Consider the following 15,806-nt stretch of genomic DNA (forward strand, 5'->3'; position numbering starts at 1 on the left):
CCCCCCCCCCCGCGCTCGTGCTTCTCCATCTGCCCTCCCCTCCGCACTGCGCACACGCTCTCAAAATCTTTGAAAACAAAAAAACCTTGAGATACGAAAAAAACAAAGTTTCTAGAAACAAAATTCAAGAAGGCAGAACGAGGAAGAAATAGAAAATGTGGGGCTCAAATTCATGATCCTGAGATCAAGAATCAAAAGCTCTACCCACTGAGCCAGCCAGGGGCCTCCGAAATAGAAATTCTAACTACACCCGTAACTAATAAGGATCTCGAGTCAGTAGTCAAAAACCTCTCTGCCGAAGGAAAACTCTCGACCTGATGGTGAATCCTACCAAATATCTAGAGAATTAACATCAATCCTTCTCAAACTCTTCCAAAAAACTTGAAGCGAACCGAATCATGCTGAGGCTAGCACTGCCCTTGCACTAAAGCCACACAAGCACCCTACAACAAAGCTTACATTAAAAATACTGGATCAGAAGTCAACAAAACACTACCTGACTAGAAAAATCTCCTTTTCTCCACTTCTTACTCGCCCATAGTTTTCTTCTGTTACACTCCCCAAACTGGGATCGGGACGCTGGCATCGAGCGCAACAGCTTCCAGGGAAAGTCCCGGCCACGCACCCCGTTCCAGCGCCAGCCTGGCCGCGAGCCCCTGGACTTATCCCCGCTTGCCCACGCACATTCCGGGCTCCTCCCTGGTAAGTGCGGGGAGGCCCTGAGGATCAGGGCCGCCAGCTTCGCCGCTGCAGAGCAGCGACGGGAAGGCCCCCCCGGGCGCGCCATCTGCGCCCCCACGGTCCCAAACGGGGCCTCTACGACCGAGCCCGCCCAGCCCCCCGAGGGCTCCCTTCACCTCAGGCTTCTGTTGCCGCCAGGCCGGCTGCTCAAGGCCACGAGGAATTGGACGACGGAACCTTACCCGAAGCTCGAAGCACATGTGGCCCTGATAGAATGGATGCGCAGGCGATTGGCCATGTCCCGCAGCACCTGAACAGTCTTCGCGTCAGGCTTGGCTTCCTCGGCGGCCGTCGCGGTGCTAGGATTGGCGTCCGCCATCGCTACCACCGCGTCGGTGTCTGAGGAGCGAATGCCGTAGGGTGTGCGAGGTAGTGCTTTATAGCTCCCTCGTGCGGGGCTATGCAGATCCCTCCGCGCGGCGTGGTGCGGCTCCCTCGTGCGGGCTATGCAGATCCCTCCGCGCGGCGTGGTGCGGCTCCCTCGTGCGGGCTGTGCAGATCCCTCCGCGCGGCGTGGTGCGGCTCCCTCGTGCAGTGCCGTGCAGATCCCTCCGCGCGGCGTGGTGCGGCCCCCTCGTGCGGTGCTGTGCAGATCCCTCCGCGCAGAGCTCTCTCCGCGCAACGTTCCCTCCGCTAAATGGATTTTTGAACACTTGTTCTTAGCGTGTGGGACATTAATCGAAATAATTTAATTTCTTTATATATTTCACTGTGTTATCAATTCAAAGAGGACTGCCTCTGGGGGTGGGGGGTGGTCCAGGATCTACTTTTGGGGTGATAAAACAAATCTGGAACTATATGTTGCCGTCGTTCCGCTCATGGTGAGTGTGGTGAAGGGGCCTTTTTTATGCGCTTTAAAGTGTTACAATGGTGAAGTCGTGTTTTACGCATTTTATCACAATATTAAAAAAGAAAGCCATGCTAGAATTTTACCCTTTGTTGGCCCCCGACCCCCACCCTCCAAAGCAGCCCTGCCCCAGTCAGGCTTCTCAGCAGATGAGGCATGCTATCCTGAGACAGCATGGTGTCTTTGCACTACCTCTTTTTCTCTTTCTAGAACCTTCTGTATGGCAAGCCGCAAGGTCCTTGTGACCCTTGAGGTGGCGTTAGCCCAACGCTAGCCTGTAGCTTTACTGAGGGAGTTTGACTTCTGGGAGCTTCCCATCTCCTCAGGGTCACAGTGTAGTCTCAGAGAGCTGGTCCCTCCGACTTTGAGCTGATCTTACAAGAACCAGAATGGCTCCCCCAGTGAATGACACCATCTCCACAACACTATATCCTAAGTTCAAATACTGGGGAGCATCTTAATTCAAAACTGCCGAGCCCTTAAATGTCCCTGAATGCGAATAGGCTCCTGCGTTTTTGCTTGGGTAAAGGGCACATGCATTGAAAATGTCATTTGATATTGCCTAAGTGCTCCACAAAGCTATGTGTACTCCTACTGCAGAGTATGAGTGCTCATTTCCCCACATCCTCATCAACACTGGATATTGTTAGTCTTTTTAATGTGTGGCATTCTCTGGATGAGAAAATAGTATTCAGTCATTGCTTTGATTTATGTTTGCCTGATATCTTTGTAGTTGCACATTTTTTGTATGTTTATTGCCATCCCAGTTGTTTGTCCTTCCTGAATTGTCTATCACTATCCTTTACTGTTTTTATACTGGATTGTTTGTTTTAGCTCCCTAATTTGTAGGAATTTTCTACATATTATGTTGATTAGCCTGTTCTCTATTAGAGGTAATTGCAAATCTTTTTTCTCAACCTGTTGCTTTTTATTTATTTTTAGGGAGTCTGATGCGGGACTTGATCCCGGGACTCCAGGATCATGACCTGAGCCGAAGGCAGTCGCTTAACCAACTGAGCCACCCAGGCGCCCTATATTTATGGTATTAAGTGTTCTCTTTAAGAGCATGGTATAGAATCATTGATAATCGCATCTTTTTTTTTTAAGATTTTATTTATTTATTTGACAGAGAGAGAGAGAGAGACACAGTGAGAGAGGGAACACAAGCTGGGGGAGTGGGAGAGGGAGAAGCAGGCTTCCCGCCGAGCAGGGAGCCCGATGCAGGGCTCGATCCCAGGACCCTGGGGTCATGACCTGGGCCGAAGGCAGACACTTAACTACTGAGCCACCCAGGTGCCCCTGATAATCACATCTTATTGGCATCCTACTTTATATTTTCTATTTACCCTAATATCTTGTTTCTTTCTGTGCCTCCTTTCCTTACTTTTTTTTTTTAATAATAGAGTTCAATTGTTTTTCTCTTCTTGGTTATTTGGATATTATGTACCTGGCTTTTTTTCTAGTGGTTACCTTTAATTTTCCACCAACATATTCTCTCAATTTTGAGTTTTTATTTGTTTTTATTTATTTATTTATTTATTATTTTTTAAAGATTTTATTTATTTATTTGACAGAGAGAGACAGCAAGAGAGGGAACACAAGCAGGGGGAGTGGGAGAGGGAGAAGCAGGCTTCCCGCTGAGCAGGGAGCCCGACGCGGGGCTCGATCCCAGGACCCTGAGATCATGACCTGAGCCGAAGGCAGTTGCTTAACCGACTGAGCCACCCAGGCGCCCAATTTTGAGTTTTTAATGATACCTATATCTAAATTCCACAGTAGAGCCAGTCTTTAACAAATTTTAATCTTCTCTATTTCCTACTTCCTTTATATTTTATTTTTTTAAAGATTTTATTTTATTTTATTTTTTTTAAAGATTTTATTTATTTATTTGACAGAGAGACACAGCAAGAGAGGGAACACAAGCAGGGGGGGTGGGAGAGGGAGAAGCAGGCTCCCCGCCAAGCAGGGAGCCTGATGCGGGGCTCGATCCCAGGACCCCGGGATCATGACCTGAGCCGAAGGCAGACGCTTAATGACTGAGCCACCCAGGCGCCCCTAAAGATTTTATTTTTAAGCCATTTCTACACCCAGTGTGTGGATCGAACTTACAACCCTGAGATCAAGAGTTGCATGCTGTATGGATTGAGCCAGCCAGGTGTCCCCTACTTGCTTTTTTAAAAAGATTTTACTTATTTATTTGACAGAGAGAGAGAGAGCGAGCGCGCACCACTAGGGGGAACGGCAGGCAGAGGGAGAGGGAAAAGCAGGCTCCTAGCTGAGCAAAGAGCCCGATGCGGGACTTGATCCCAGGAGGATCATGACCTGAGCTGAAGGCAGACGCTTAACCGACTGAGCCACCCAGGCGCCCCTAAATAAATTGTTTATAGTGCTATTTTTTATTTTTATATTTTAGGAATTATTGATTGTTTTTTTTCACTATAGAAGATGATAATGTAGCTCTCTCTCACACAACCCCTCCAAATTCTTCTAATATGGTATGTAGTAATCTGGGTTAGATCATTGGTGTTCACATTATCAAGTCTATGGAAACACTGGTTATAATTGAGCCATCACTCTGACGACTTTTCTTTTCTCTCCCAGTGTTTTGTTTACCTTAGACTTAACGCTTGCCCACCCCACCCCCCCACATTGCTTCGTCTCTACTACTTTTCATTGGCCAGCACTTCCCCTATCTCATCTATGTCTCCTCTCCAGCTGGCCAAAGATGCCCAGCATTCCATGCACTTCATTTCCTTGGAGTGCTCTCTCCTGGAGCCTTTTTTAAAAAAGATTTTACTTATTTATGAGAGAGAGGTGGGGGGGCACAGCAGAGGGATAAGAGGACAGCAGATTCCATGCTGAGCACCGAGCCAGACACGGGGCTTGATCCCAGGACCCTGAGATCATGACCTGAGCTGAAACCAAGAGTCAGACGCTTAACCGACTGAGCCACCCAGGCGCCCCTCTCCTGGAAACTTTTGACTTGCCCTCTAGCTGCCAGCCTGGGCACCGCTTCCATCATTCCATCATCCTGGAGATTCTGTTTGCTTCCTTTTGACCTGTTTTATAGATCCCATCTCTACCTCGTTCTTAGGTTCCTCTCTGGTTTTAGTGGTGCTCCTTCTCTAGTAGCTTCCAGAGAAAGAATGAAGGCGAGGTAAAGGATTTCAGCTCTTTCATGTCTTTAGTCTAATCTCACAATAGGCAGTTTTGGTGTAGAATTCTAGGTTGGAAAATCATCCCCCCCCCCAAATTAGGAGGCATTACTTCATTGTTTTCTTGTCCCCAGTGCTTTGCTGAAAAGTCTGAAGACATTGTCTTCCGATTATTTGAATATGACCTATTTTTTTTTCTCTCTGACAGCTTTTCTCTCAGCATATTGAAGATATTACTCAACTCTCTTCTGGATTTCATTGATGCCCCTAAGAAGTCAGCTTTCAGTCTGAAGGTCATGGTTTTAAAGGTAATTAGCTTTTTAAATCTGGCTGTTTTAAAAATCTCATGTCTAGGTGTGGGTCTATTTCTGTTTTCCTGTTTGGGATTTATTTGGCTTCTTGAATTTGTGAAGCTGTCTTTTGTCAGTCCTGGAAAGTTCTTTGTGATTCTCTCTTAAAATTTTGCCATTCCCTCATTTTGTTAGACTTTCTCATTCTATCTTCCATGCCTTCTGTTTTTTAATATTTTTTTCAAATTTTCTATTTGTTTGTACCTCTGTATTACAGTCTGGATGCTTTCTTTTTTTTAGATTTTCTTTATTTATTTGAGAGAGAGAGCATGCAGGGAGAGGGGCAGAGGGAGAGTGAGACAGAGGATCTCAAGCAGACTCCATGCTGAGCACAGAGCCTGATGCAGGGCTTGATCTCACAACCCTGAGATCATGACCGGAGTCAAAATCAAGAATTAGATGCTTAACCAACTGAGCCACCCAGGTGTCCCTGGATGCTTTTTTAGCTCTGTTTTACAATTTACTAATTCTCTCTCCAGCTGTTTCTAATGTGTTATAAATCCACTTATTGACCATTTAAAAACTTTTATTTTATTTATTTATTTATTTGACAGAGAGAGAGCACAAGCAGGGAGAGCAGGGGAGGGAAAAGCAGGCTTCCCACTGAGCAGGGAGCCTGATGCGGGGCTCGATCCCAGGACCCTGGGACCATGACCTGAGCAGAAGGCAGATGCTTAACTGACTGAGCCACCCAGGCGCCCTAACCATTTAAAAACTTTTAAAAATGTGAAACTTGGCAGTTGTATATAAAGGCACAGAAAACATCAACATACATTTTAGGAAATAATGATAAGATGAACTTACTTGTAACTACTATTCGGGCCAAGCACCTTGGCCTCCACGTGTCTCTCCCGATCAATTCCCCTTCTCCCAATTTAGTGGGAGTCACTATTCTGATGTTTATGCTACCAGTGCCCACACTTTTCTTTTCTTTTTTTTTTTTTTAAGATTTTATTTATTTGAGACAGAGAGAATGAGAGAGAGAGAGCACATGAGAGGGGGGAGGGTCAGAAGCAGAAGCAGGCTCCCTGCCGAGCAGGGAACCCGATGAGGGACTCGATCCAGGGACTCCAGGATCATGACCTGAGCCAAAGGCAGTCGCCCAACCAACTGAGCCACCCAGGCGCCCCACACTTTTCTTTATAGCTTTATTGTCTATTGTCCCTAAACAACATCATTTTGTTTTGTCTGCTTTTGAACTTTATATGAACGAAACCATATAGAATATAGATTTTTCTGTGTTTAGCTTCTTTTGTTCAACATTATGCTTATTCATTCATGTTTTCAAGGCTGTAGTTCATTTTCATTGCTGTATAGTAGTATATTGTTGAGTATTTTACAGTTCACTTGAACATTTTACTATTAATGGGCAGATGGGTTATTTCTAGTAGTTGGTTATTGGGAACATTAGTGTACCTGTTTCCCAAGGCTATACCTATTAATGCAATTGCTGGGCCATTTGTTATGCATGTCTTCAACTTTACAATTTACCAGTGCTTTTCCAAAGTGCTTGTACCAATTTGCTCTCCCACCTGGAGTGATTTAGAGTTCCTGTTGCTCCATATCCTTGCCAACATTTATTATTATTAGTCTAAGTTTTGCCAATCTGCTAGGTGTATAATGGTATGACATTTTTTTAATCAAGGTATGATTTGCATACAATAAAATACACAGAACTAATTTATGTATTACAATATAATCACTCCTGATTTACCACCAGGAAATCCTTTGCAGACTGAAAATGGCTGTGAAGGCTCTTACAGTTAAAAAGTAGAAACAGAACGGAGGCTCCACCTGTTCTTTCTTTTTTAAAAAAGATTTTATTTTTTAATATAAAACAATACCACTTCCTACTGATTGTTTTTAAAGATTTAATTTATTTATTTGACAGAGAGAGACACAAAGAGAGAGGGGAACACAAGCAGGGAGAGTGGGAGAGGGAGAAGCAGGCTTTCCACCAAGCAGGGAGCCCGATGCGGGGCTCGATCCCAGGACCCTGACACCATGACCTGAGCCGAAGACAGACGCCCAACTGACTGAGCCACCCAGGCACCCCTGATTTTTTTGTTTTTAAAAACAGTTATTTTTCAGGGGCGCGTGGGTGGCTCAGTCAGTTGGGCGTCTGCCTTCGGCTCAGGTCATGATCTCAGGGTCCTGGGATTGAGGCCCAAGTCGGGCTCCCTGTCCAGGGGGGGACAGGGGAGCTTCTCCCTCTTCTCCCTCTGCTCCTCCTCTCACTGGCTCGCTCTCTATCTTTCTCTCAAATAAATAAATAAAAGTCTTTTAAAAATAGTTATTTTTCAATAAATGTTTACATGCATTGGGGGAAAAAATAAAAGATTTTATTTTTAAGTAATCTTTACCCCCAACGTGCGGCTCGAACTCCCAAACCCAAGATCAAGAGTTGCATGCTCCACCGACTGAGCCAGCCAGGCACTCCTCCACCTATTCTGACTTCACCTACTTCTCCTAGCTCATCACCATCCATTCTGCTCTGGTCCACTGTGTTTCAGCTATGCTCCTATGGGCATCTTTTATTTTATTTTATTTTATTTTATTATTATTATTTTTTAAAGATTTTATTTATTTATTTATTAGAGAGCGAGCGAGAGAGAAACAGCATGAGAGAGGAGAGGGTCAGAGGGAGAAGCAGGCTCCCCGCTGAGCCGGGAGCCTGATGTGGGACTCGATCCCAGGACCCCGGGATCATGACCGGAGCCGAAGGCAGTCGCTTAACCAACTGAGCCACCCAGGCGCCCCGGGCATCTTTATTTTAGAGATGAGAAAATTGACCCTCCAAGTGGTTTATTAACTTGCCCATGTGAGAGACTCATTCATTTGCATTACAATAGACATTTTCACCCTTGACCATCAGCTCTATATGAACAAGGAATGTGTCTGGCTTCTGTACCACATGGTAAGCGTTCAGGAAATGTGTGTTGAATGAATGACTGAATGAAGGAATGAACCTTTCAGGATGCAAATCTCCTTGCCTACTTCTTCTATCTCCCTGGGAGTAGCAATATAAGAAACCGTATGGGTTGATGGGAATGCGCTTATTCCATACTTTACAAGAGTAGTTGTTTATGAAATGAGATTTAGGGGCGCCTGGTTGGCTCAGTTGTTAAGCGTCTGCCTTCGGCTCAGGTCGTGATCCCAGGGTCCTGGGATCGAGCCCCACATCGGGCTCCCGGCTCAGCAGGAAGCCTGCTTCTCCCTCTCCCATTCCCCCGGCTTGTATTCCCTCTCTCGCTGTCTCTCTCTCTCTCTCTGTCAAATAAATAAATAAAATCTTAAAAAAAAAAAAAAAAGCAATGAGATTTATACCAATACAGTTAGTATTTCTTGGAAGAAAGGAAGTCCAAGAACAGACAGAACAGGTGTGGAGGGAGGATTCTAGCCATCTGGGGGTTCTAGTGAGGTACAGTCATAGAGCAAAAAGTCGTGCTGGGGATGCCTGGCTTGTTCAGTCGGAGGAGCGTGCGACTCTTGATCTGAGGGTTGTGACATCTAAAAAAAAAAAAGTCAGGTGCTGAAAAGAAGGGGAGAGGGGCCTGGAAGTTGAACTTAACCTCCCCGGCCTGTGCTGGGCCCATCTTGAATGCACAGATCTTGCATATGTAAGAATCTGTGCTTACGCCTAAGTATTTTTAGAGTGAGGCAATACCAAGTCCAGTTCTACTATTTGCAGCTCACCGAAGTACCTGTTAATGATTTCTTGTTTCCCACTGCAGGCAGAATACACCAAGAGCCCAAGCGCAACCGTTCCCTCCAATGTTCCCTCATGCAGGTCCCTGTCATCCACTGAGGATGGCCCCAGTGGCCATTCCAGTCTCTCAGATGGGGAGTTGGCCCGGAACTTACAGGATAGCGTCAAGCACCGCATCCTCTACCTCTCCGAGCAGCTGAGAGTGGAGAAGGCCAGTCGGGATGAGAATACTGTGGGCTACCTCAAGCTGGTGTCCAAAGCCGACCGGCACCAGGCCCCCCACATCCGGCAGGCCTTCGAGAAGGTGAACCAGCGTGCCTCTGCCACCATTGACCAGATTGAGCGAAGGCTCCGTCATTGTCACCAGCAGCTGCAGGAGCTGGAGGAAGGCCGCAGGCCCAAGGGCTTAGTGCCGAAGGCAGAAAGCAGCCTGGACGAGTGCAAGCAGCCCAGCCAGAAGGCGCCGTCCGCAGAGCCTCCCAACCCAGGTGGGGAAGACAGCCTGTCCACCAGCCTGCCTGACATTGGAAGACACTTGCCCCTGGAGAGTCACTTCGCAGCCTCACAGCAAGGGAAGCCCTCAGAGACAAAGTGCGTGGCCCAGCAGCGAAACCTGCCGTTGCAGAAGATGAAGGAAGACCTGAAAGAAGTCAGGGAACTCCACCTCAGCCTCCAGGTGTCCTATGAAAGCCTAAAGGAGAAGCATCTGACGGACCTGCAGGTGTTACTGGAGTCCCTTCGGGAAGAGAAATGCAGGTGAGCTGGAGCCCCTTCTGCGGCCTTGGCTCTGGGGACAGCAGCCCCCAGGACTGTCTTCAGGAAAGTGAAGGGGAGCGAGGACATGGACTTGGAGGGTCAGGGGGAGGGAGAGGGGGGAGAAGCTGGTCAGTGTTTCTCTGGGCAACTGGGCCCCACAGTGGAGAGGGCTTATCCCCTGCTTGCTGTTGCACACCTGCCTGGATCCTCTGCTGGCAAATGAGGCCCCAGCTCAGGGCCCTGCCAGGTGGTCCCAGAAGCCATGGGCTCTGACTGGGGTGGTGAGAGGCAGTTGCGGTGGTGGTGAGCCCAGCAGATGCCCCTCATCAGTCAGGGAGGGGTCCTGCATCTGCTAGAATAGCATAGTGTGGGAAGCAGGATATCTCACTGGCCATTGTCCCTTCACCTGTGCTCATAGTTGAGTTGGGGCCAAAGGTCCTGTATGCGATTTTTATTCTGAAAATGTTTGTCTGGGGAATGCTTTCTCCCCACTGTATGGTGGGTCAATTGCATTTTCATCTAAGACAAGACTAGGGCCCACAAATAGGGGGAAAAAGGCATACTCAGTCTGTCAAAGGACCCTCACCATTCCTGTTTCGACCTTTCGTAGGGTCCTGCCGGCCTTCAGTGGTGCCATAGTCCCCCCCCCCCCAATGCCCACAGTCTGTTGCATCAGGTACTGCATTAGCTCTAATCCTCCCAACAGCATGGCCGTGGAAGGAGAGATTCACTTAGGAACCAAGATTCTCAGTAAAGTAAGGACTTTGTGGTCCCTTAGTACCTCTGTGTATGGTGGGAGGGGGTGGGAAGGCACTTGGGAATCAGTCCTCTTCTATTTTCACAGGGAAATGTTACCTGCATTTACACTGCTTGAAAAATCCATAAAGGACAATTAAAAATATTACGGGGGGGTGTGCTTGGGTGGGTAGCGCCATCGGTTAAGCATCCAACTCTCGGTTTCGGCTCAGGTCATGATCTCAGGGTCGTGGGATGGAGCCCTGCGTCAAGTTTCTCTCCCTCTCCTTCTGCCCATCCTGCTCAGGCTGTCTCTCTCTCTCTCTCTCTCTCAAATAATAAATAAATCTTTAAACAAATATTACGGGGCAACCCACTATCAAATAAGATAATGAATCAGAATTATAGGTCTCTTTTAGATGTGATTTTTTAAAAAAGATTTTATTAATTTATTTGACAGAGAGAGACACAGCAAGAGAGGGAACACAAGCAGGGGCAGTGGGAGAGGGAGAAGCAGGCTTTCCGCCGAGCAGGGAGCCTGATGCGGGGCTCGATCCCAGGACCCTGGGATCGTGACCTGAGCCGATGGCAGCTGCTTAACGACTGAGCCACCCAGGCGCCCCTTGGATGTGATTTTTGTAGGACATGACAACTAAATCTAAAATGTTGGGACTCTTGGGGCGCCTGTTATGAACAAAGCTGCTATGAACATTCTTTTTTTTTAAAAAATTTAATTTATTTATCTGACAGAGAGACAGCGAGAGGGGGAACACAAGCAGGGGGAGTGGGAGAGGGAGAAGCAGGCCTCCCGTGGAGCAGGGAACCCGATGCGGGGCTCGATCCCAGGACCCTGGAATCATGACCTGAGCCGAAGGCAGACGCTTAACGACTGAGCCACCCAGGCGCCCTACTATGAACATTCTTGCACACCAGCTTCTGGTGGCTGCCGGGCTCCTTAGCTTGTGGCCACATCACTCCAATCTTCAAGGGCAGTATCTTCACATCTCTCTCTGCTCTGTCTTCATATGGGCCTCTCCTCTGTGTGTAAAAGCTCCCTCTGCTTCCCTCCTATAAGGATGTGTGTGATTTCACATTTGCTCTGGAGGATCAACTCTGTCCCTGCCGCATTACCCCACCCTACCCATAGAGCTTGATCCCTCCTACATCTGTTTCTCCATCTCAGACCTTTCAAGTTGCAAGCCACTAGTTTCTAGCTCAGTTTGCTGAAAACCAATCTTCAGGTATGATCAAGAATATACTCTTCTTCAACAACAACAAAGTTTAGGACAATTTATATTGGCAAGGGCAGCTTTCACAGCTTTGGAAGATTTCGGGGGCATTTTGGTTGGCTGGTCATCATTTTGTCTTTGTAAGAGTGTTTTCTCTCTCTTTTAAAAAAAGATTTATTTATTTATTTTAGAGAGAGAGTGAGAATGTGGAGGGGAGGGGCAGAGGGAGAGGGGCAGAGGAAAAGGGAGAGAGAAACTTTAGCAGACTCTGCCCTAAGCACAGAGCCTGTGGGGCTTTTGGGGGCTTTGTGGGGCTTTGTGGGGCTTGATCTCACAACTCTGAGATCAGGACCTGAGCTGAAACCAAGAGCTGAACGCTCAACCGACTGTGCCACCCAGGTGCCCCTGTAAGGGCATTTTCTAGAGTGGTCCACTTGCCTCTGCAGCTGTAGGAGTGGGACAGAGAGGGGTCCTTGACTCAGGGAGGGACAGGGAGGAGAGTCAGCTGTACTGCAGGGCACAGAGGTTGGGGGCCAGAGACGAGGGGAGACTCCGAGAATATCCTTATGACTTAACATTTTCTTATTTGATAATCTATTCTAGAATGCATTTAAGAATACATTTGTAAATTCTTATAAATATATTAATGAAGAATCTATTCATTGACTTCATAACCGTGAAGAGTATATTCGTGAATATGTACTTGAGCATAGCCAATATCTTGAACGTTCTGTCTGAATCCTTCATGTAAATGGAAAGACAGGCATGGGGAATGTCCTTTCAAGTGGAGACCGTGCTGCCTCCCCCTCTCTGTGGGCATTGTCAGTCCACTCTCTTCTCTACGAGGAGTAGGGCAGGGACTAATGGACTGTTCTTTGAAACACTGTCATGAACCAGCTCTTGACAAATTGGTTTTCAACAAATGATTGTTTAAGCTCATTAACTGCCTGGGGGACAACTCTATGTGGGTGTCAGTCAAGTCCCTGAAGCAGGACCAAACTGACCTCCTTGCCGCATATTCCCTGTCTGTGTGACAGCACCCCTGGTTATGTTCTGTGCATGCCAGAACCCCGTGATCTGATCGGCCGCACCCTCCATTACCCTGTTTTCCACAGGGTACCAGGCTTCAGCCATTCTGTGTCTCCAGGGCTCTCCAGTACCTTTCCACTTCTGCAGCGTCACCACCCACCCCGCACCCATGGGACAAGCCTTCCTTGGCTCTTCTCTAAATGACGACGCTAAAAGCCACATGGCCTCTGGCCTCCGGCCTGTCCTTCCTGGTGCTCAAATGAAGAACCTCAAAGTTTTTTTAAATTATGAAATATTCCAAACCCAGGGGGAAATGTAGAGGATAACATGATCAAGACCGTGTACCCACCCACAGGTTTTTCAAATCTTCACATTTACCATATTTGTTTCACATATTATTTTATTAACAAGTAAAACTTTAGAAGGTTCACTTGAAGCTCTCACATCATCCCTTCCCAACCCCACCCTCCTTCCACCTACCTCACTAACCTCATTGGGCCCTTATCTTTTCCATGCATGTTTTTATGCTTTATAACTTATACACATAGCTGGTTAAATACATACGGGTTAGTGACGTTTTGTTTGTGTTTTTAAGAGGTTTACTGAGATATAAGTTACATGCCATAAAATGCACCATTTTAACTCTGTGTTTCAATGATCATTAGTAAATTTACTAAGTATACAACCATTGCCACAATTCATTTTTTGTTTTGTTTTGTTTTTAAGATTTTATTTATTTGTCAGAGAGAGAGAGAGAGCACAGGCAGGGGGAGCAGCAGGCAGAGGGAGAAGCAGGCTCCCCGCTGAGCAAGGAGCCCAATGAGGGGAGCCCAATGTGGGACTCAATCCCAGGATTCTAGGATCATGACCTGAGTGGAAGGCAGATGCTTAACCGAATGAGCTACCCAGGGATCCCTGTTTTTGTTTTAATAACAACTTTATTGAGATAGAATTCCCATCCCATAAAATTCACCCATTTACAATCAGTGGTTTTTAGTATATTCACATAGTTGTACAACCATCACCACTGTCTCATTCCAGAACATTGTCATCACTCCAAAAAGAAACACTGTCTCATGAGCAGTCACTCCCCACCCACTCCCCACACCCAGGCGCCAGGAACCACTCATCTGTTTCTGCCTCTATGGATTTGCCTATTCTGGACATTTCTCTTTTTTTAATATTTATTTATTTATTTATTTATTTATGAGAGAGAGAGAGCACGAGCAGGGACAGGGGCAGAGGGAGAGGGAGAAGCAGATGCCCCATCGAGCAGGGAGCCCAACTCAGGGTTCCATCTCAGGACGCCGGGATCATGACCTGAACCAAAGGCAGACGCTTAACTGACTGAGCCACCCAGGTGCCCCTGGACATTTCATATAAATGGAATCATACAATATGTGGTCTTTTGTGACTGCTCCATCCCTATAATCAATGGACTTTTATGGAATAACTACTGCTTGCCAAACACTGGTGCTGGGAATTTATATGGAATTTAATAGCAGGCATGGACAATTCAGAGTTTTCTTTCTACAACTTTTAGTCTATGGCTAGTTTTATAAAGCTGTCATGAAAGAGTAACTGTCTATGAAATACACCTGTGTATCAGTGTGTGTGTGGCTGCTGTGCATCTGAGGCCGACCTGGAGGAGGAGAGGGGAGGAAGGAGCAATCTGAACCCAACTATAGTCTTGACATAGGGCTGCTCACCACCAGCACAACCTCTGGGCAGGGGACTCAGGGGAGGATTACTTTCTCTTTTGCTTCCAAGACAAGCGCTGATGGAAGAACAGGTGAATGAGCACCTGCAGGGGCACCTGGATGAGATTTACCACCTCAAACTGACTCTGGCATGCACGGAGGAGAAAATGGCCTATCTGTCCTATGAGAGAGCCAAGGAGATATGGGTGAGAACCTCATGGGGGGGGGGGGGCGGGCGGTAGCTTTTAAAGAAATGACCAGTGAGAAGGATATAGGGATGAGAGAAGCAAAGGATGAGCAGGTGCATTCTGATACCCCTGCAAACTAAGGAAAGAGGGTTCAGTCGCAACTCACACATTTGCTTTAGAGCGAGCAGCATCTATTTCTCTGTTCATGCTGCACTCCCGCCCCACCCCCTGCCCTGATCCAGCTGAGCTGACCTGGGAATTTGGGCTCTGCGATTCTCATACTTGGGAGTGCTTCAGAGCCACCTGAGGGGCTGCTTATGAGTCACCAGCAGCTTCTGATGGTGCGGGGAGCTCCCTCTGCAAGGCCCTGCTTTTGACCCTCGGTTAGCAAGCACAGCTGAAGGGTTTCCCTCACCTGTAATGGTTAGCCTCACTCTCTTCCACACCCTTAGACCCTACTCCTGTCCTTGGTGAGCTCTCGCATAGCCAGGTTCTCAGTCTTAGGCCACACTGGATGTTACTGAGACAGGACAGGGCCCTTAGCATGTAAGTGCTCTAGTTTCTTGCCTTCCCTCCTAAATCTTCAGCTCACCAACATTTGCTGGGTACCTCATAGGAACTCAGGTAAGTGACTGCACTTCATGAGGGTGTGTGTTCTTGTCATGTGCAGGAGGTCATGGAGACTTTCAAGAACCGTATATCTAAGCTTGAAACTCTACAGCAAGTGACACAACTGGAGAGGATGGAGAACTTCAGGATCCGTCCACAGAAGTTTATGTTCCGATTCGTGAGCCTGCTCCTCACGCTGGCCACCATCTTCTTGGGCTTCATCTCCACCGTGTGCACCTGCCCCTTGCCACTGGTGAATTCCCGCCTGCGCGCATGCACCACACTCATGCTGATTGGCCTTGGGGCCCTGGCCTGGCAGAAGCGGCATGCCATCCCTGCCACAGACTGGCAGGCCTGGGTCCCGTCCAGATGGAGACTGTATTCCAAGGACTCCAAGCCTCTATCAGATGGGACTTAAAGGGCCTGGGTTTGCTAGCTCATGCTGCTTCCTGGGTGTCAAGGGCATCCAGCCAGCCCTACCTAGATAGTGACTTCTCAGCTCTCCCTTTCTGATTCCATCACCACCAGTCCGCCTTGCACTTCTCTTCCTCATGATCCTTCCATACCATCTGCAGACACAAAGCTTGGAAAATATTAAAGTGTCTGAAGCTGATCTGGGAACTTGGGCTCTGCAGTTCTGTCCCCCTCATGCCCTCTTGTGACCCAGTGACCAGACCCTCAGAGGCTCAGGGGTCCCCAGGCTGCAGTGGTAGCTCCTATGACTTTGTTGTTTTTGGCAAAGAGAAACTACATTTCTT

General features: G+C 47.5%; 2 protein-coding genes across 3 annotated transcripts in view; one reads left to right on the forward strand and one right to left on the reverse strand.

The window, feature by feature from the left end:
* TKTL1 (transketolase like 1) overlaps window positions 1–1,060 on the reverse strand; it is a 34,777-nt gene extending 33,717 nt beyond the window's left edge. For both annotated transcript variants that reach the window (XM_044911777.1, XM_044911776.1), the window contains exon 1: window positions 924–1,060. In XM_044911777.1, the coding sequence (XP_044767712.1) occupies window positions 924–1,060 (137 nt within the window). The remainder of the gene's footprint in view (window positions 1–923) is intronic.
* Window positions 1,061–7,974: 6,914 nt separating this feature from the next.
* TEX28 (testis expressed 28) lies at window positions 7,975–15,466 on the forward strand. The gene is made up of 4 exons (XM_044911898.1): window positions 7,975–8,010; window positions 8,828–9,558; window positions 14,322–14,457; window positions 15,110–15,466. Exons 1-4 carry the CDS (start codon window positions 7,975–7,977, stop codon window positions 15,464–15,466), a joined length of 1,260 nt encoding a protein of 419 aa, XP_044767833.1.
* Window positions 15,467–15,806: the final 340 nt, after the last annotated feature.

This window comes from Neomonachus schauinslandi, chromosome X, assembly GCF_002201575.2.
Source record: "Neomonachus schauinslandi chromosome X, ASM220157v2, whole genome shotgun sequence".
NCBI lineage: Eukaryota > Metazoa > Chordata > Mammalia > Carnivora > Phocidae > Neomonachus > Neomonachus schauinslandi.

Coding starts and splice junctions, on each gene's coding strand:
- TEX28 (XM_044911898.1), top strand. CDS start 7,975: ATGAACAAGGAATGTGTCTGGCTTCTGTACCACATG. Junction 8,011..8,827: donor TCTGGCTTCTGTACCACATG/GTAAGCGTTCAG, acceptor TTCCCACTGCAG/GCAGAATACACCAAGAGCCC. Junction 14,458..15,109: donor AGAGAGCCAAGGAGATATGG/GTGAGAACCTCA, acceptor TGTCATGTGCAG/GAGGTCATGGAGACTTTCAA.